This window comes from Pimephales promelas, chromosome 9, assembly GCF_988280905.1.
Source record: "Pimephales promelas chromosome 9, fPimPro1.hap1.1, whole genome shotgun sequence".
NCBI lineage: Eukaryota > Metazoa > Chordata > Actinopteri > Cypriniformes > Leuciscidae > Pimephales > Pimephales promelas.
The window spans coordinates 1,579,045-1,599,522 of NC_142777.1; the positions used below are offsets into that span (position 1 = coordinate 1,579,045).

General features: G+C 37.9%; 1 protein-coding gene across 2 annotated transcripts in view; it reads left to right on the forward strand.

Annotated features, from left to right (window-relative positions):
• neurl1b (neuralized E3 ubiquitin protein ligase 1B) overlaps positions 1-20,478 on the forward strand; it is a 50,879-nt gene that overhangs the window by 23,052 nt on the left and 7,349 nt on the right. The window contains exon 1 of one of the 2 annotated variants that reach the window (XM_039653843.2): positions 7,293-7,583. The exons of the other annotated variant lie outside the window; for it this stretch is intronic. Within the exon in view, the coding sequence (XP_039509777.2) occupies positions 7,553-7,583 (31 nt within the window). The 5' untranslated portion in view covers positions 7,293-7,552. Of the gene's footprint in view, positions 1-7,292; positions 7,584-20,478 lie in introns of those variants that run through there. 2 annotated transcript variants of the gene reach the window in all.

A 20,478-nucleotide genomic window follows, 5' to 3' on the forward strand; every position in this document is an offset into this window, starting at 1 on the left:
TCAACTTTCTGCTAAGATACATGTGACTTTTTTTGCAACGAAAATGCGAGGATTATGAAATTATGCAAACCCCGCATATTTTCCACGGAAATCTGCAATTTATGCGGCGAAAGTGCGGCGTATTTGAAAAAATGCGGCCCCCGCATAAATATGCGGACTTTGGCTGATTTTGCATTGAATTTAGCGATCGCATAATCGCGTTTTTCTGGAGGGACTGTCATGATGTGAAATCGAATTTGTCTTGATCTTTTGACATAATTGGTCATTGTACCATTAAAACTCCAACAGCTCATTTTGACTCACTGACAAATACATTTGCATATGCCCGCCTTCAGAGCAGGACATCGGGGAATAGTTATACATCATCACACCATAGGCTCCGCCCACTGGCGTTCAGTCGCTAAACGGCTGATATTTGCCTACCCTGGATGTGAGGTGAGCGTCAAAAGCAAACAAATGCCATTATAATCACTGATGCTGTCTACACTGATACAGTATACAGATGTGTTCAGTTTCTGACAAACTCCACGCGCTTGAGTCTGAGCTGACAACTGGACAAATGGAAGAGTGAAACAACATTTGCTTTGATCAATCAGTGTGTCGGAAACAAGTCGATGGTTTATTTTAAAAGCGTCCTGGATTAGTCGGATGATTATATGTTTGTTCGGGCGTTTTATTTTGTAATCGAGGCACAGTGCAATGGAGAGTTCACAAAGAAACTTTCGTTGAAAGATTAAGCATCACAATTCACAAGTAAATGATTTGATAATGCTTTGTTTGCAAATGACGGTTTTATATGGATAGTGTTTTCAGAACACTTACTCGCATGGAATAGCGAGTGTGTGTTGATACTGTTTCCTTTGCATTGACGTTAGCCAATCAAAACAGTGTTTGTTCACTGACAAGCCTTAAAGGAGCCTTTACGATATAATTGTGGAAACAAGAGCGTTCAAACAGTGAACGAACACGAACACTCAGTATGTATTTTTAACAATGTTTAAAATGTGTGATATTTGTGAATTTGATTATACTCATTTCCTCGCTCTGGTGCTGGGTACTTGCCACAAGAGACCCCGCCCACACACTCTGTTCTGATTGGCTGTGGTTTAAGATTGATTTAGATGCGTCTGGTGTGGACAGACAAATTGCTTGTTGCTGAAAACTTTTTCGCATCGCCTCTGTTTAGGACTTAAAAACAGATTGTTTCAGAGAGAGGGTGAGAATGAAGGTTGAAAATAGTCGTTTTCCCGCATTTATTGTATATTTGTTTGTCGTTGTTTTTTTTGTATTACTTTAGCACTGTAGGGCAACCTCTAGGAAAAAATCCATGTCATGACCCCTTTAACCCCTCACTTAACCTAATTTTACTTCACTATATTACTATTAAATCCTAATCTATTCATGACAAACTATATATCATTGGAAAGGACTAAGACTCCTAAATAGATATTTTAGGTCTGTTTTTTGTCTTACAAATTATGAATGAACAGTAATATATGAATTTATGACAAGAGTGCGCCTCAAAATATCGACGTCATTATAGGAGTTTCTGACCTTTGTCACAAAAAGTCGACGCACACACTTTTAATAATTGGAAATTGGGTTTTTAGTGCTAAAAGTTCATAATAAAACATAATTTAATAACATAAAAACATAATTTATTATGAAAACCTTTTCTAATCTTAACAAAACGCATATTTTCAGAAAGGTCTGAGTCTCAAGGTTCCATATTTAGTGACAGAAGTGATATTTGGATAGAAATGGCAAAATGCATACAATTAAATCCAATGGAATTCAATGGCACCCGGTGGCTATTTTTGGTACTACGCCTGAACAAAATCTCATGGGAACTTCAATTTTTGTGATATCAACTTCAAATTTGGAACACAACTTGGTTAGATATATAGCTTTCATTTTATAGTAAAAAATATTTTGTAAAATATTTATTTCATATTAAAAAAACTCTATTAATAAAGTATATTTGATTTACTGTAAATTATAACTTGCATAACTTTTTCATACTTTAATTTTTTGAAGTGCTTTCACTTTAGTAATAATCTGCTGATTGTTTTCTTTAAAACAAGACCAAACTTAGGTGTATATTCCAAAGCATTCTTGAATTACAACCATTTAAGTTTGTATAGTGCATTTTAATATCAATTATCGAAAAGGGGGGTGACAGGTCAGTACTGTCCACTTATTTCTAAAGTTCAGTTTCTGCCTTAAAGGTATAGCGGAGGATTTTCTTTTTCCGGGTGGGTAGTCTATACTATTGGTCCACCTAAGTGTCAATCATTCTGGTGATATGTTTTACGTAAGGCCGTCGTAGGCTACGTGCTCATGTAGTTTTCACTTTCATGTGTATTATGTCGGAGTTACGGTTTCAGCCATTCCTTTGAAAATGGCTGAGGGTCGAAAGAGAAAAAATGTATACGAAGTGTATGATAAGAAGAGAAAGGCCGCAGAATATAGAAACAAGACCAGAGTGATTTTGGGTGAATGTCACACGCTGGCGTCACGCTAAAAGCACAGGTTGGGCTTCTCACTGATGCCGCAGTCGCGAAGATTCTACTATACAGGTAAAGTTTGTCACGCTATTTGGAGAAATCCATTTAAAATCACTAGTAAAAGTTAATGCAAGCTACAATGCTAGCCCTGGCACGAGTCATGCAACGCATAGACACGGTAAACATCTCAATTTGTCTAAAGTAGCCTTTTGTCCAAAATGGTAAATGGTATCACGCTAAAATATTCTAAAATCTTGTGTGTTTATTATTACACAAATGCAACAAGCTACTTCTCCATATGCAACTATGTATAAAAATAACGTATTAACAATGAGACATATTAGGTTAAGGACCAACGTAATAGCACTGCTTATATGTTGCTATGTAACGTAATTGCGATTTGCAAAATAGTTTCCTCAGATCGTATTTTGTGTGATACAGGGTTGCACATACCATGTCTTGAGTCCTCGGTCACTCAATCGATCAGTATAATAAGTAAATAAAACACGGAAGGGCATTTGACATGTTGTCTTTTTTATGAATGTTTTTTAGTTCGTTTAGAATTTGCAACATAATTGTGCAAGGCGTATAGACGTTCCCTAGCTCTCGGGAGCAAGAGTGTTGTGTTTGTCCATGTGCATTTTTTTTTTAAAAATTGGAGAGGGCGGGTCTTCTCTAAAATTCGGAAAGATTCTCCGCTATACCTTTAATTTAAGTAATTACAACTGAAAATACATTTAACAGACTTACTTTGTTGAATCTCATAACTTAATATAAAAAAAAGTTGCTTAAATGATTTTGATGAGTTAAAGTAATGTAAAAACATACGTTGCCATGACTTATTGATCATACATTGCAAATGTAGTCTGCAAATGACGTCCCTCTCCTTTATTGTCTCGTAGAGAAGTTGAATCATGCATATTCTTTTTGTCGAGTCACATTGTCCTGATTGCCACCGCTGACCATGCCGACGGCTGCCAACGACACATGAATTCAGACTGACAGATTAGTGTTAGCTGTTCCCAGAGGAGAGGGGACGCTGACAGTGCTGTTCAGACTGAGCTGCTGTCAACACTGATGCCATCATCATCATCATCATCATGTGTTCTGTGCATGCGACTTTCAACTCTGTGAAATTAATGAAGTCAATGAATCTGTCAAAATGTCCCATCATAAAATCTTGCTGATCTAGTTGAGTCTTGACTTAAAACGTAATCATTTAATATAAAATAATATTGGCAACAGGAGCTGAATGTATGAATCCCATTGCAAGACATCATTCCATCCCAAACAAAGAGCTTTTATGCTTTTATTCATGTGCTGTTTTGTTTACAGCTCAATAGTCCCCGCCTCAGACATTCCTCCTGTGTAAACCAGTTATTGCTGCCTTTCCTTCTAGAAACATGACAGATGTTTCATGGGGATTTCACGGTGCATTGGCTCTGCTGTAGCCTACACTCTAAAAAATGCTGGGTTGTTTTAACCCAACTTTGGGTCAAATATGGACTAACCCAGCCGTTGGGTTAAATTTTTACATTACATTTTTAACCCAACATTTCGGGTTTGTCCATATTTGACCCAAAATTGGGTTAAAACAACCCAGCATTTTTTAGAGTGTAGTCTACTGTAGCAAGAGGGTCAACATTTCAATCTATATATTCATATACTCTTAAATATATTAAACCGTATTTCACCAACAACATTTAGGCCTATATTACAATGTATTGAAGTACATTGGCTATTTTTCCTTATTTTAGGATACTGAAAAAAGCAAATGCTGGATGGTATCGAGCACATACAAATGGTGCCCAAGTGCAGTTTATTCAAACATTACATACAACAGGATCAAAACATAAAACAAAGCATGACGTGGCATGAAACAAAACCGTGGACAAAGACTTACACAATACTTGACAAAGACACATGGCAAACATTCGGGCTTAAATACACAAGACAAGGGACACCTGTGAACAATGGACAGACGATTAACCAATGACAAGACACATGGCAGGATCACATGACAGACATGGAACATGACATGAACAAAACCAAAAGACCAAATCGCTCAGTTGAGGCGGATGCATATTTTGAACGGATAAATAGACATGCACACGAACAACAATTGAAACATTTACCGAATAAATCTCTCGATGTGCAACATAAAACACACGTGACTGTGCCTCAGCGTCGGCTGTGATTGGATAACTGGAGTAACCAGTGGACCAATGGCGTCGCAGCATCTCAGATGTTGGTTTGGTGTTTCTAAAGCGCCTCGCCTGTGTGACCCCAACCCGATCTCACGACCAAGTCGTACGAATTCGACGAATGATTAAAAAGTGGCTAATTCGTAACAATTCATACGACCTCACTCGTACGAATTAATACGATTTTGCTAAATCGTACACATTTTACGAATCGGCCAATTCGTTTGAATTCGTACGAATGACCTACCCCTGACCCCGCCCCTAAACCTAACCATCACGTGGGTTTATACAAATCGTACGAATTAGTACGAGTGAAGTCGTACGAATTAGACACTTTTTAATCATGCGTCGAATTCGTACGAATTGGTCGTGAGATAGTGTTGGACTCTCCTGTTCGAACTCATTCATCAAAATGAACGGATCTTTTCCTGAGTCAGTTCATTCATTTCGTTAGTTGAACGAACCAAATGACTCGGAAAAAGATTCATTCATTTTGATGAACGAGTTCGAACAGGAGAGTCACGAGAACAGAGCAAGGTGAGCGTTTGAGCTTATAAAACTTAAACTTTGTTATTTATTTATTAAACGAGCGATCGTTTCGCTTGATAAGACCCTTATTCATCGTCTGGAGTCGTTTAAAGCCCTTTAAACAGTTTGCACTGAAACCGTCTTTTGGACCTTGAACCGTTTGGTTCCCATTGAAGTCCATTATATGGAGAAAATCCTGGAATGTTTTCATCAAAAACCTTCATTTCTTTTCGACTGAAGAAAGAAAGACATGGACATCTTGGATGACACGGGGGCGAGTAAATTATCAGCAAACGTTTTTTTTAAGTGAACTACTCCTTTAAGCAGACAGACTACTAATACTCTAATGACAGTTAGTTGACATGTTTGTATTATAGTCAAATGCATGGATATTGAAGGACCGTGGCTCTCATTGCAGTTTAGATCAAACACTGCACAATGTAAACTATTGTTATAATACTTTTTTCTCTCGGTATGTTGCAACATACTTATTGTATTTTTATATTTTTGTGTGTTTATTTGAATCTTTTTTGTTGTTGGAAATAAAAATAAATAAAGGAAGGCTGTCCTGAGCAGGCAGCGTTTGGCCTGTCCGGCTCCTCAGAGACACATTCAGCTCAGCAGACCGGAAGCAGCTTTAGCATGATCCCAGCGCTCAAGGTTACGGGAGACTTAGAGAGGGGATTTCCTCATAAGGGCTTGTGTCATCCTCACAAATACCCACGATTATCCTGTAGCCATGAGATATTCAGCTTACAAGCTGTTCTTCAGCTTTCTTCTGTATTTGAAGTGCTTTGAAATCTTGTTTGAGTGCTATGAAGAAATGCAAAGTTTAGGCTACATTACATTCAAATATACATTTCTCCAGGTGATTTATAAGTCATCTTTTATTTTTAACCCTCTCTGACCTATATATAGGCTACAGTAGTAGGCTGTTTATTTATCTTAATGATAAGCCTGACCCGCATCTACAGGTATTTAATCAGTCACTTACAAACAGGGTTGCCAGGTTACAAAACTATCTCAGTGACCACATCCAATAAAAATGAAGAGTTCAGATGCAAAAGCCTCTAAATGCCATTTGAAATTTTCTTCTTTAATGATGATTTTGATCAAACTTTTATATTTAAGTTCAGTAATTTCACTTAAATAACAATTAATAGGTAATTATCATTGCCATTTAAGTGAAATTACTGAACTTAAATATACAAGCTTCATAAAAATGAATGACCATTCTAGAAGAAAATTTCAAATGGCATTTGCTTTTGCATCTGAACTCTTCAAATATAAATCAAAATATGCCATTCAATTTATGCCATGATATAAAATGAAGACTTATACCAACCATAGGGATCATGAACGAACGCAAAGGCTCTCTAGCAGAAGTTTTATTATTGTAGAATATAAAATATTTCAATTCAAGCGTTTAAATATGCCTATGATTTAAATGCAATTTGTCAAACATTTTACCCGCAACAAACATTTCAAAACAATAGCCTACCGTGATTTTTGGGCATGCATAATGATGTTATTTTTGACGTTCAAGTGCAATAACCAACACAACGTAAAATAGTTTTCTTATATTCCCACTAGGAAGTGACAAAGTACGCAATCATAACAAATAGCGAATTTGAAAAGGGAAAACGTTTTAAAAAGCTGACAATTCTAGTTTATTACAGTATTGTGTTTTCGCTAATTATTCATCTATGCACAAACGTCTGGCCCTCGCGTCGCGTCATGAGCGTTACGTGTTTACACGGCGAATCGAGTTATAAATAGTTCAACTTGAAAAAGACCCGCGTTCACAGCTGTTTTTGAACACCACAAGGTCCTCGCGTTCACTGCACGCATTGCGTCTCGCGCCAGTGGCGTTGCGTTTTAAGACGCGTGGCAAGTTAAAAATAGTTTTGCTTTTAACAATGCCTCTTCAGATCTCCGCGTTCACAGTTCCGTCGCTGATTTTGAACGCGAGAACGCGTCCGGTGTGAACGCCCCATGTTTTACGAATCGACGCCGCGACGCGTTCTTGCAATGCCAGCGTTGTTGGGCGCGTTGTAGATGTTCGCGTCGCGTGTAGTGTGTGTGAGAGGCGCGGGGAGGGTTCGGCTGGCCAATGCGCCAATAGACGCCGATGGCTTGGAAAGCCGCTTCTGTGCGCATGATAGTATGAAGACGCTTGACTCGGGCACGCGTTGCGATCTCACACAGCTGTGATTGAGAAAATATTCCCGATATCTGCTCATAAATGGACGGATCAGGAGCCGAGGCATTCGCGATCCACTTGTCGTCGAGGGAGAGCAATCATAGGGAATAATGGGGAATGCAACACCCAAACCACTGATAGGTAAGAGATGGATTGGCTGGCCATCGTCTTGCTACAGAAATCAAAAGCATTTTAGTCTGCTTTAATGTGGATAGAGATGTTTAATAGCTTGATTTCTTGTGCAAATATCACGAGATCCTGAACTATATTGGGATGACAGTGTGTTCTGCGTAGGAGTGAGAAGATGACTGCTGGTGTTCAAGTTATTCATTTCTTAATTGCTTTTTTTACTTATTTGACTTTGCGTTCAACAAAGATGATGATTATATCTGTCATAACAGACATGATAACAGAGTCATTAAAGAGAGATGATTGAATCCCTCATCCATGGGAGCATCTTTGTGTTTCAGTCTCGGATGAATCCTATCTCCCAGATTAAATGTTCACAGAGTGTGTCTCAAGCATATAGACACACAGGCTCCATTTCAAGCCTAGATTTACCCTATAGATCAGTGTACTTATGTTCTTGCTCCATTGAAGCACAAGATGAAGATCATCAAACCCAATATTAAGACAATCAGAAGTTCAAGTTCATTTCTCACCAAACTTGTTATTATGTGGATGCTATAATTGGTCAACAGAGTTGTATCCGTCAAGAAAAGAATATAAAAGAATTTGGTCTGAGCTTTAAATGAGATATTTGGTATATTCTACAGTATCAGTAAACTTTGAGCACATGTAAGTATACAGAAAGGTTGGGATTGAGTATGCGGATCATTGAACCCAACAGAATATTCTTTGTCTTCATTTTCACAAATAAAGCTCTATCTGGTATCCATTATTATTTCCCACTGTGTGTTCAGTCCCCACCCGAGGAACAGTGGCTTTAACAGCACAATGCACACAACTAACATGCATGCATCTGTTGAAAGGTTTGATGAATGATTTATTTTTAGGCAATGGTGTGCTTGTGTTTAATGTGCTTGAGTGTATGGCTTGGCATGCAGTGCAGGACTGAGAAACACACGATTGGGATCAGGCCACGGTACGTGTTCTGGAAATGTATTCATCATGGTGTTTTCATCACTCTTTTCATTTCGGCGATTTATTAAATGCTATAACGCCCAACAGGATCACATGGGTATTAAACATCAATGAAAGGCAGGGAATTTACATATTTATTCGTTGAGATCTGAGGCCTGGAGATACGAGTTGGCATATAAAATTATTAAAATGCAGAGTGACTTTTGACTTTTCAATCCATTGATTATGTCTGTTTATCTTGCATTGTATTTATGTGATGACTTGTAATCGAGTTAATGTAAAGTTGTGCAGTTTGGCTATATGCACCTAGACAACAAGAATAAGTCAGAACAATGATTTAGTAAATAAGTTTTATTGCAATATGCAGTTCTGTAAGGCATGGGTAATATGGTCATTCAATTTTGCCAAAATCTTCATTCAACTTCGATTTTATCACAATATTCTCATGTTAATTATAAGTGATTCTGGTTTGTTTGATGAACTGATATGGGTCTCACAACCGACATGTGGCTTTAAATCAGATACTAACATTGTGTATCTGGACATCTGACCCACTTTTAAACTCGTATCCGATTCCCATTGAAATTCCAAGCCACCACGAGGCAAAGGGAATTTAAAGGGGTCATGAACTGGCTTTTAAAATTTTATTATATTGTTGTCTGAGGTCAACTTATGACATTCACTTGGTTTTTGCATTGAAAAACATCAAAATGAATAAGTAATAGGCTATTTTCTACCCTTTATTGAGGCTAGCTGAAAACCGCTGGGTTTGTATGGTTTCGCACTGAAGACTTGGAAGTAAACGCCCACTGCTGTGAGTGGATAACAGTTTTGCATATTATAATGAGTTTCGACTCACTCGTCGATGCTCGTGGGGGAAATTATTTTGAAAACGTCCAATGTTGTAAAATGGCGACCGGAGTGATTCGCCCATACATGTTCGACCCAGAGTCCGTGTGTTGCACCATTCCTGTCAGATCCAATATAGACGGACAATGTTTTACCTCATCAGCTGAACGTCATTAAAAATAAAGTTTATCCATGCAGTCCTATTGGAGTCCAGAGGAAGCTTATGCAGCGACTGTCTTCTTCCACAATATTCTGTATTCGGTAGATCGATCCGATTTGTCATCAGAGGTAGGCATCTATGTTATTTAGCTATGCGTGTAATGCGCGAATCGGTGGGCGGGGCTAAATTTTGAAAAATTTGATTTCTCAGTTCATCACCCCTTTAATGATTGATTGGGGTGGAAATTTGACATATAGTGATTGAACACAAATAGAAACATTCAGGAGCACAGAAGCCAGCTGTTGTCTTCCCTTTTGCCAAATAGTAAGGAAAACACCCATAATGCACTGGGCATATTGCTGTCCAAAGCCACTCCCACCAGTCCACTCTGGACATGCCCACAAAATCAAAGACTGGAGCGTTTAGCGGGAGTGACTTACTCGCGGTTTGTTGTTTGCTATAAAACCAAACTCGGGTCTTCAGCCGATGAAGTGTAAACCCGCTCTCCCCATAATGTTCCCGCAGTCGGTCAGGAGACGGTGTTTTGTGGCCGTTTGAACACATTCGACCACATGAGCGTTTACACTGAAAGCCGTGTGTCTTCAACTCCCCCTGGAACTGGTCAAAGTGGACGAGCTCAAAGCGTTTCAGGCCCGTTTACTCCACCTAACGTTAGTTAAAGAGTAACTACACACTAAAAAAAACTTTAGTTAATGATCTGTAAGAATGGATCTTTATTAATACAGTCATTGATTCGAGTAATTTTTTGCCATTTGTTTATAAAGTGTTCTATTTCTACAATATATGGTGTAAAAACGTCTCAGTGCTGCCCTCTTTAGGTTGAACGGTGGCTACTGCAGTTGGATGTTCCGCACTTCGTGATGTATGCAGGTTTCAGCTCGCCCTTGGCAGTATAAAAACCATCTTGTGTCGTCAAAACCACTGTAGGGAGTCCGGAATTGGAATTGTGAGTATTGAAAACGATCAGGATAGAGTTTTAGCATCTATTTCGTCCGCTCTATCTCCGCTGGGGTCTGCCCACTTTTTCAGCATTTTCAAATATCGCCAGTGGGTGGAGTCAGGAGGATCTCACCAGGGGTTTAGTTACCCTTTAACTAAGAATGAACAATACTTCTTCAGTATTTATTAATATTAGTTCATATTAATTTCAACATTTACTAATACGTTATTAAAATCAAAGGTTGTGTTTGTTAACATTAGTTAATGCACTGTGAACTAACACGAACAAACAATGAACAGCTGGATTAACTAATATTAAAAAAGATAATAAATACGGTAACAAATGTGTTGCTCATCGTTAGTTCATAACTAATGAAGTGTTACTGAGTCGTGAAAGCAGCTGATAGACGTGAGAAAGTGTGTTTTTATCTCACGTTTGCTTAGTTTTGCTAACACTCGCGGTGTGGTTTAGGGTTAATTTTTCCCCTGCTGCATGTGTGAGGCTTGAGAAATGCTGTTTGTATCTGAACATTGATGGCATAAAGCGAGCTGTAGACTCGTGTGTGTGTGTGTGTGTGAGAGCTAGAGATAAGAGTCTATGAACTGGACAGTGGCGTTGTCATTATCATCAACTCTGAATGGATAAGCGTAAGGCTATATTTGGAAGCCACGACAAACCAGGGTCTGCTTCACATGTCTCATCTCTCCGCTATTCACACACAGCGCAGAGCTTTAATCACGAGTGACTGTTGTGCTTCATGACTTCTGCCTCAGATCTGCTGATGATGAAAACACACTTCAGGCCCGTCCACAGACTCGAATGCAGAGTAAAGCTGCCAGCCATTGTGTTCGCTACCGGAAGTCGTTCTTCATTTGCATAAAGTTGAGATCTGTTTAATTTTATGCAAATGAAGAGCGACTTTCGGGAGCAACAGCCATTAGGAGTGAAGTCAGTGGAGCGCGTCACTCGTCAATGCCTGACCGAGGCAAGTTGAACGAGAAGCTCATTTTAGCAGTCAGAAACTGTCCTATAATGTATGATATATCTCCGTGTACATACAGTGGTGTTCACCGTACTGACTCCGTGACTGAATGGTTTCGGGAACACAGATAGGCCGGTGTTTGACCGTTTGCTGCAGTTAAAGGGTTAGTTCACCCAAAAATGAAAATTCTGTCAGTATTTACTCACCCTCATGTTGTTCCAACCCCGTAAGACCTTCGTTCATCTTCACAACACAAATTAAGATATTTAAGATATTAAGATCGCTCCTGCATACAGTCCATAGGCTTCTTGAGGGACTGGCTCTTGCTGGCCCCGAAAAGTCATTAAAGACATCGTTAAAATAGTCCAAGTGACTACAGGGGCTCAATCTTAAGTTTATCAAACGACGAGAACACTTTTGTGCGCAAAAAAACAACAAAAATAACGACTTTATTTCAACTATTCACTTCCTTCTCCATGGGCCTGTAGTCAGTTAACGTAGTGTGATTGCGTAGAGCTACGTCACACGTAGGCTCACTATTGGCCGACGCTGGTCACGTGTGTGATGCGTGTGACGTACAATAACAGAAGCTTACGCTATTAAACTAGTAACCTGACTCGCGCAGAGGGAGAAATAAACCAATAGTTGAAATAAAGTCGTTATTTTTCTTGTTTTTTTGCGCACAAAAGTGTTCTCGTCGTTTGATAAACTTAAGATTGAGCCACTGTAGTCACTTGGACTATTTTAACGATGTCTTTAATGACTTTTCGGGGACAGCAAGAGCCAGTACCTCAAGAAGCCTATGGACTGTATGCAGGAGCGATCTTAATATCTTAAATATCTTAATTTGTGTTCTGAAGATGAACGAAGGTCTTACGGGGTTGGAACAACATGAGGGTGAGTAAATACTGACAGAATTTTCATTTTTGGGTGAACTAACCCTTTAAATAGCCGCGATGGCAAAGAGCACTCGCTGTTTCTCGTTCATCTTTAATATCATGCATTTTATGTACTGATTCATTTATATTTAGACTTTTCCTTCCAAAATGTTTGTTTGTAGCGGCAATAAAACGCATTTGTTGTCTAACATAGAGTAACATCCGTGAATGTCACTCACAAACATTGCTAGGCAACCAGTTAGTGGGAACGCCCTCCAGCGACACTACAAGTCGCTTGTAGTGTGACATAGACATATACACTAGACCTCACCTTGGATACGGCAGTTCATTAGAACGAATGCTTCAATAGAGCCGCCATCTTGAAACAGGGGAGCCCCTCCACTTTAATGCATCAGCGTCAATGTAGTAGACACAGGTCTAACGCAAATAAAATCACCAAAAATCATCATGAATGCGATTTTTCTTGTTTTTTTGGTTTGTTCCAACGGTCAGACATGTATTTATCATTGATTCCAGAAAGAAATTTTTTTTTTAAATTTAAAAAAAAAAAAAAAACATTCTTCCTAGTTCAGATTTCATCCGTGAACTTCATACGCTGCACAAAAGTCCGCCACCATCAATGAATTTGAAGTAAAGGCAGAGATAGCAGCGTTACCTAGCTACTTCCTATGACAAGACCCCTGTTCCAAGATGGCGGCGGTTTTGACGCATGCTTAGAACCCCCAGGTGAGGTCTAGTGTATATGTCTATGGTAGTGTGAACGGGCTTTACCAGCCTGTTTTTCACCAGTTGTCACCTGTTTTCACCTTATGTTTGATTATTGCTTGTATTTAGTTCAGTTAGTCTTTGTCGGTTCTTGTTAATGTTATAGTGTTTTGTGTGAGTACCATTTGCCTGCCTGTACTTGTTTGTTGTTTTTAAATCTTTGAATCTTTTTTGCCTCGCCCAAACACATGACACATGTGTATTTTTATATACAAAATAATTATACACAGTTACACAATACACACACACACATATATTATGTAAACACAAACCTTTATTTTGGATGCGATTAACTGTGATTAATCATTGCATATATATATATATATATACAGACACATATGTTAAACCCACAATGTTGTGTTTTTTCGGTCAAAAAAACATAAAGCACATCGTGTTGCGCATGTGTTTTTTAAATACAACACTTATATTTCTCTGAGACAATAAAAATGTTCATCATAATAGCAGTGTTGCGCACATCCTCATGAAGAATTCCCGTAACTGTGACACACCCTGACAGAATACAGCAGCAGATGCGACTCGTTTCACTGCTGTTAGATGCAATGCTGAGCTTGGGAAATGTGCCACTGATTGTCTGTAAATAAATTAGAGCTAATCGGCACATAGACCGTAGGTTAGGTAGAGCTAAAAGCATAGATAGGACCATGTAAACTTAAACACTACTGTAACTAAGGAAGAAATAAATGTCTTATGGTTACGGTGGCCGAGAGAGCTCAATGCACAGCATCAGTTTCACGACGTGTGTGTGTGGGTGTGTGTGCTTCAAAAACTCACAACACAAGCAAACAGAAACACACTGCAAATAGCACAGACCACAGCCGAAATGTTTCCAGGGGACCCAATAAGCGACGCACGCGGCTGGGACACGCTTTATATATACAGTATATTTATATATATATATATATTTTTTGCAAAACATACAAAGATGGCATGTTTAGGACATACAACCTTTATACAATATACACAGTTATATTCAAAGATAGAGAAAAGAACATGAGGGAAAGATATTAATCTCAGTTGCATTGTACAAATGTTGTCATGTTATGAAATGTTAGGATGAGCTGGCAAGATTTAAAGGAGTAGTTCACTTTAAAAAAAAAAAAACTTTTGCTGATAATTTACTCACCCCCATGTCATCCAAGATGTCCATGTCTTTCTTTCTTCAGTCGAAAAGAAATTAAGGTTTTTGATGAAAACATTCCAGGATTTTCTCCATATAATGGACTTCAATGGGAACCAAACGGTTCAAGTTTCAGTGCAAACTGTTCAAAGGGCTTTAAACGATTCCAGATGATGAATAAGGGTCTTATCAAGCGAAACGATCGCTCATTTAATAAATAAATCACAAAGTTTAAGTTTTATAAGCTCAAATGCTCGTCTTGCTCTGTTCTGTGACGCGCGTTCGTGACTCTCCTGTTCGAACTCGTTCATTGAGTCATTTGGTTCATTCGAGGAACGAAATGAACGAGTTGACTCAGGAAAAGATTCATTCATTTTGTTGAGTTCGAACAGGAGAGTCACACAGAACAGAGCAAGGTGAGCATTTGAGCTTATAAAACTTAAACTTTATTTATTTATTAAATGAGCGATCGTTTCGCTTGATAAGACCCTTAAAAGATAACATGTATATTTAAGTGCAACAGTTATGTTAACAGTAATAATAAGATATTTCGGGTAATAACAGCTCATTAGCTCATGGACACGGTGCTGCGTTGTCATGGGAACACCCCAGGTGTAAGTAATGAAGGAATTAACCGTTTGCAAAGCCCCGCCCCCTTTGGTTATTCTGCCAAGCCACGCCTCTCTCTCTCTCACACACACACACACCATGTTCTCACGCAGTGAAACACACATCATGGAGCAGAGAGGACACACCAGATTACTTTTGATATGAAACAAAGTCTCAACTTTCTCAAATTTGGTCATTTTTTAAAGAAATGTAAACAATAAATAGCGTTTTGTGGCTGTTTAGTGTGTGTGACAGATCGCTCAAAGCGTCTCGTCTCTTCTAGTTCATTACAGCATCAGATAAACATGAATGAACATCAGAAGGAATGTTGTTTTAACCGCAGAAAGACGTCAGGACATCGTTTCTCAAGTCCAAATCCTCCATCATCAGTGTACTAACACTCCGGACTGCTCTGACGGACACACATGGGGGATTATGATTGGTCAGATCACCTGTCAATCAAACTCCCTGCGAAGGGTCAATTACTTTGTCTTTTGTTGCTCCTTTCGCCAAGTGTGGTCCAAACGGCTATACATAATACACACAATCCCTCCAGAGTCCCAATACAGGGCTCTCTATATAAAGGCTAGATATGTCGTCCGCGCTGCTGGCCAATGGAGGTCGACGTCTGCACCTGGCGGCCATCTTGTCACAGGCAGCTCGCTCACTCGTAACATTGTGTTAATGGTACATGCGCTATATAAATGACCATAACTTGCTCAATTTTCTACCGATTTTCAAACGGTTTGTTTTGTTAGAGATGTAGTTATGACACTGCATACTTATGAATAAAAAGTGTATAAATAAATAATCATCCCGATAATTATAGCCACGTTAATAACGTTTGTAAGAAACCAAACCGTTTGTAAATCCGTCAAGAGTATTTGTGTTCGTGCTGACCACTCATCTTACATCAGCTTGCCTGTGACAAGATGGCCGCCGGTGATGTCGATGGAAACTCCGCCGTAACACATCTAGCCTTTATATACATGTCTATGGTGCACACCAGCTAAAGCGTGTCCCAGCCGCGTGCGTCGCTTAATTCTGTCCCCTGGAAACATTTCCGCTGTGGTCTGTGTGCTATTTGCAGTGTGTTTCTATATTTGCTTGTGTTTGGAGTATTTGAAGCACCCACACACACACACACACACACAGTGTTGTGAAAGTGATGAAGATGTTTTCTTCATTTGCCGTGCATTGAACTCTCTCGGCCACCGTATATATTACTATTACTCTTTTTATTTTTACTTGTGTAAATCTCCTGAAAAATGTCCTGGTTGTATTTCACCCAAAAATGACCAGAGATCCTTAAAGAAAATGACACTCATTTTAGGATCTTTAACATTGATTTGCATTGTGACTGTTTCTTTCTTCTACTGAACACGAGTTACTTTGAGTAATGGGCCACAGTGACTTCCATATTATTATTTTCCATACTGTAGAAGTTTAATCAACCGTTTAGCCTCTCGTTTCTTCACAATCTCTTCTTTTGTGAAAGTTGAGGACGAGTACATGATCCCTTTGTCCATGACTGTAATGCAGTACTTGTAAATATCTTTTCTCATTATCGTAATGACATTTTAGGAGCCAAGGGTTGACATCATGATGAAGGGTTGCTTATAAATAAGCATATTTACTTTATTATAATTAAATTTTCTGCGTAGTTGTCATGAAAATGCTGTCACAATGCAGAAATATATGTATATAAATATGTATAAATATATATAATTGCTATTGTTTATATTTTGATGTGTAATATAGCGATATTCAGTGTCGTTCGGCTGTGACGGATGAGGGTAAAGTGTGTGTGTGCTTGTGAAGAGCTATTTAAGACACATCAGCGCTCGTTCCTGGAACCGGGAAAGAGTTACTGCCGTCGATCTGCTCTACTTTGATCCGCCGCACTGAATTATGGGAGCTCTGTCATCACGACATCATCACACTCGTTAGTGCTTATGGTTATACACGTTTCCTGGAATAAGGCCTTTATAGTGTCCTTGGGCCGCTCGTAAAAATGGTCTTATTTACAATTACATTTGAAATCACATTATTAGAAATTTAAGTGAAACGTTGACTAACTTGTGTGCGATTTCAACTTTTATTTTTAACCTAAAAGAAAAATGAATATCGTCAGTATAGTCTTTAGAATGCTGTTGTTTATTTTATAAAAGTGTATAGGCCTAGTAGGAGAATTCATTGTTATGAATAGATATTTTTGCATTTGTCATAAAGGTGTATAGTAGGAGAAATAAAATTTTATGAAAGAATTATAAATTATAAAACAGGCCTTAAATAATGCTAATAATAATAATAATGGAATATTATTATGAGTTAATTAATCATGTTTGGCATTTGTGTGTAAAAATTCATATCGTCAGTAAAGGCTTAACCTTCAGAACCCGCTGTATTTATTTAATAAAGTATATATACAAGGAGAAATACGATTTTATGAATACATTATACATTACAAAACAGCTTTTTATGTCATGTAGGCCTTTAATAATGTGAATAATAATCATTAATTAAATAATTTGATACATAAATCATGTTTTGCATTAGTATCACATTTTTGTTTCATGTTTTTATGCTTTATTTCCAACAAATTGCAAAATCTAAATATATATTACTTCATCACTGTAAAAAAAATATTTTCAAGATTTGTAAACACAACATTTTTTTCTTTTGTCAAATCAGCTTTATAATAATTTATTTAGTTGCAATAACTTATTATTTTGAGTTTCTGATGATTAAATTAATCTCCTTCATTGTATTAACTCACTTTTTCCAGTTCAATCAACTTAAAGTTTTAAGGCAACACGGTTACTGACTTTTTTTAAGTTAAACCAACAATATTTTTTTACAGTGTAGTAATCTCAACATTTTTTTCTTTTGTCAAATCAACTTAAATAATTTATTTAGTTCAGATAACATATAATTTTGAGTTTCTGATGATTAAATTAATCTCCTTCATTATATTAACTCACTTTTTCCCGTTCAATCAACTTAAAATATTAAGGCAACTAGGTTACTTACTTTTTTAAGTTAAACAATCAATATTTTTTTTACAGTGATAAGAACATATCTGATGCTTAACAATACAATAGAAATGACAAAAAAGAGAACAGAGGGTACATATATTGTTAAATAAGTATAAATAGATGATTAATGTTAAAATGAAGAGCATATTGCAGTTGTTGTAATTGCTTAGTTTGTTATTTTAGTGTTGGCATCACATCTATGCACATTTTAATCTCCTTAAACACTGTATGATTCGGTTAATTTCGGCATTTGTGAATTTATTTACATTTGTGAATATGACATTTACATAACAATGAAATGAAAGCAGCATCCTTTGAGCAACGGTCCAATAACCCTAATATCTCATGTTTATATGATAAGAGGAACACATTTAAAATATCAGCAGTGAATCTCTCAAAAACACTGAATCTCGGCAGGACAAAACACACCGACCTCCACAGAAGAGCATTTCGTGTAAAAGTTGCTTGTGTGGACTCTATGAATGATTTAGTGTGAGATTCCCTTAACCTCGTTTGTAAGGAGGAGTGTCACGCTAGTGTGTGTGTTTGCAGATGTGTGTGTATGATTGTCACTCACATCTCTGCACGTTAAAGATGACACAGACAGTTGTGTGTCCCAAAGCTGGCTAACTCTTCTGCTTTTATTCACAATAATAGTACACACTTTATTGGGCGTATCTTTATTTGATTGTTTTTATTATGCAGCAGCACCCGTGTGTAATGTGTGTGTGTAATATGTGTATAATGAGCTGTACTGCGTTCATACACGCGCCTGCAGCGCCGCCCGGTGACCAGTCAGCAGCACTGCATCAGTGTAGTGGACACACACACACACACACACACATTAGCAGCAAGACATGAAGACAGTACAGTACTCACAGTACACACAAAACATACTAAACACATATAATAAATACAAATATTGCCCAAAAAAATCACAATCTTGTTTGAAGTTTTAAGGACAAAATAGAGGAAATTATATAAAAACTGGTCGGACAGTAAAAGCTGTGATGAATGTTTAATGTGTGATAATGAACGAGGGGTTAATGAAGCCTCGGCACAGGATAGATGAACTGGCGTAATAGAAAAAACCTGACAACTGCTTTCAATTACGCATGAAGTTTAGTTACGTGATAATTTTAAGGCCATGTGTTTCTTCACTTTTTTTAAAGGGGTCATGAACTGGCTTTTTAAATTTTGTTATATTGTTTTCTTAGGTGAACGTATGACGTTCGCTTGGTTTTTGCATTCAAAAACATAAAAAATTAATAAGTAATAGGCTATTTTCGACCCTAGTTTTGAGCCTAGTTGAAAAACACTCGGTTTTTATGGGCGTCTCGCACTGAAGACGAAGTAAACGCCCACTGCTGTGAGTGGAGAACAGTTTTGCATATTATAGACCATTTCACAAGATATAAACAACACTGGTCCAGAAGCACTTCCTGTTTCAGTTTGTAACTGTTTTCTTTATTTCACATGTAAAGAAAACATCTTAAAGATGTTTGTTTAACTTTTTGATTCAGTTTTAAATGTTCTGTTGGTTGTATTTTATCCCAGCTTTTATGTAGTGTTAAAAAACTGAAACAGGAAGTGCTTCTGGACCAGTGTTGTTTACATCTTGTGAAATGGTCTATAATGAGTTTCGACTTTGGCAGAAAGCTGAAGGTGATTGCTGATAGGCTGTCCCAATCAGTGGCAGCTGCACAATCCAATCACGTTTGAGAGGGAAACAACAATTTGAGGGTTTCCGAGATTTTTCTTATTGCCATTTTTTTTTTTTAGAAGTAGTCACTTATTACTCACGCTTATGGATGTATAAAGAAATATATTGGAGTAAAGAGTACAATATTACCCTCTCAAATATACTTGAGTAAAGTCATGAGTACTCCCCAAAAATGGTACTCGAGTAAAGTACAGATGCCTCAAAATTGTACTTAAAGGGTTAGTTCACCCAAAAACCCTCATGTTGTTCCAACCCCGTAAGACCTTCGTTCATCTTCGCAACACAAATTAAGATATTTAAGATATTAAGATCGCTCCTGCATACTAGTCCATAGGCTTCTTGAGGTACTGGCTCTTGCTGTCCTCGAAAAGTCATTAAAGACATCGTTAAAATAGTCCAAGTGACTACAGGGGCTCAATCTTAACTTTATCAAACGACGAGAACACTTTTGTGCGCAAAAAAACAACAAAAATAACGACTTTATTTCAACTATTCACTTCCTTCTCCATGAGCCTGTAGTCAGTTAACGTAGTGTGATTGCGTAGAGCTACGTCACACGTAGGCTCACTATTGGCCGACACTGGTCATGTGTGTGTGATGCGTGTGACGTACAATAACAGAAGCTTACGCTATTAAACTAGTAACCTGACTCGCGCAGAGGGAGAAATAAACCAATAGTTGAAATAAAGTTGTTATTTTTGTTGTTTTTTTTGCGCACAAAAGTGTTCTCGTCGTTTGATAAACTTAAGATTGAGCCCCTGTAGTCACTTGGACTATTTTAACGATGTCTTTAATGACTTTTCGGGGC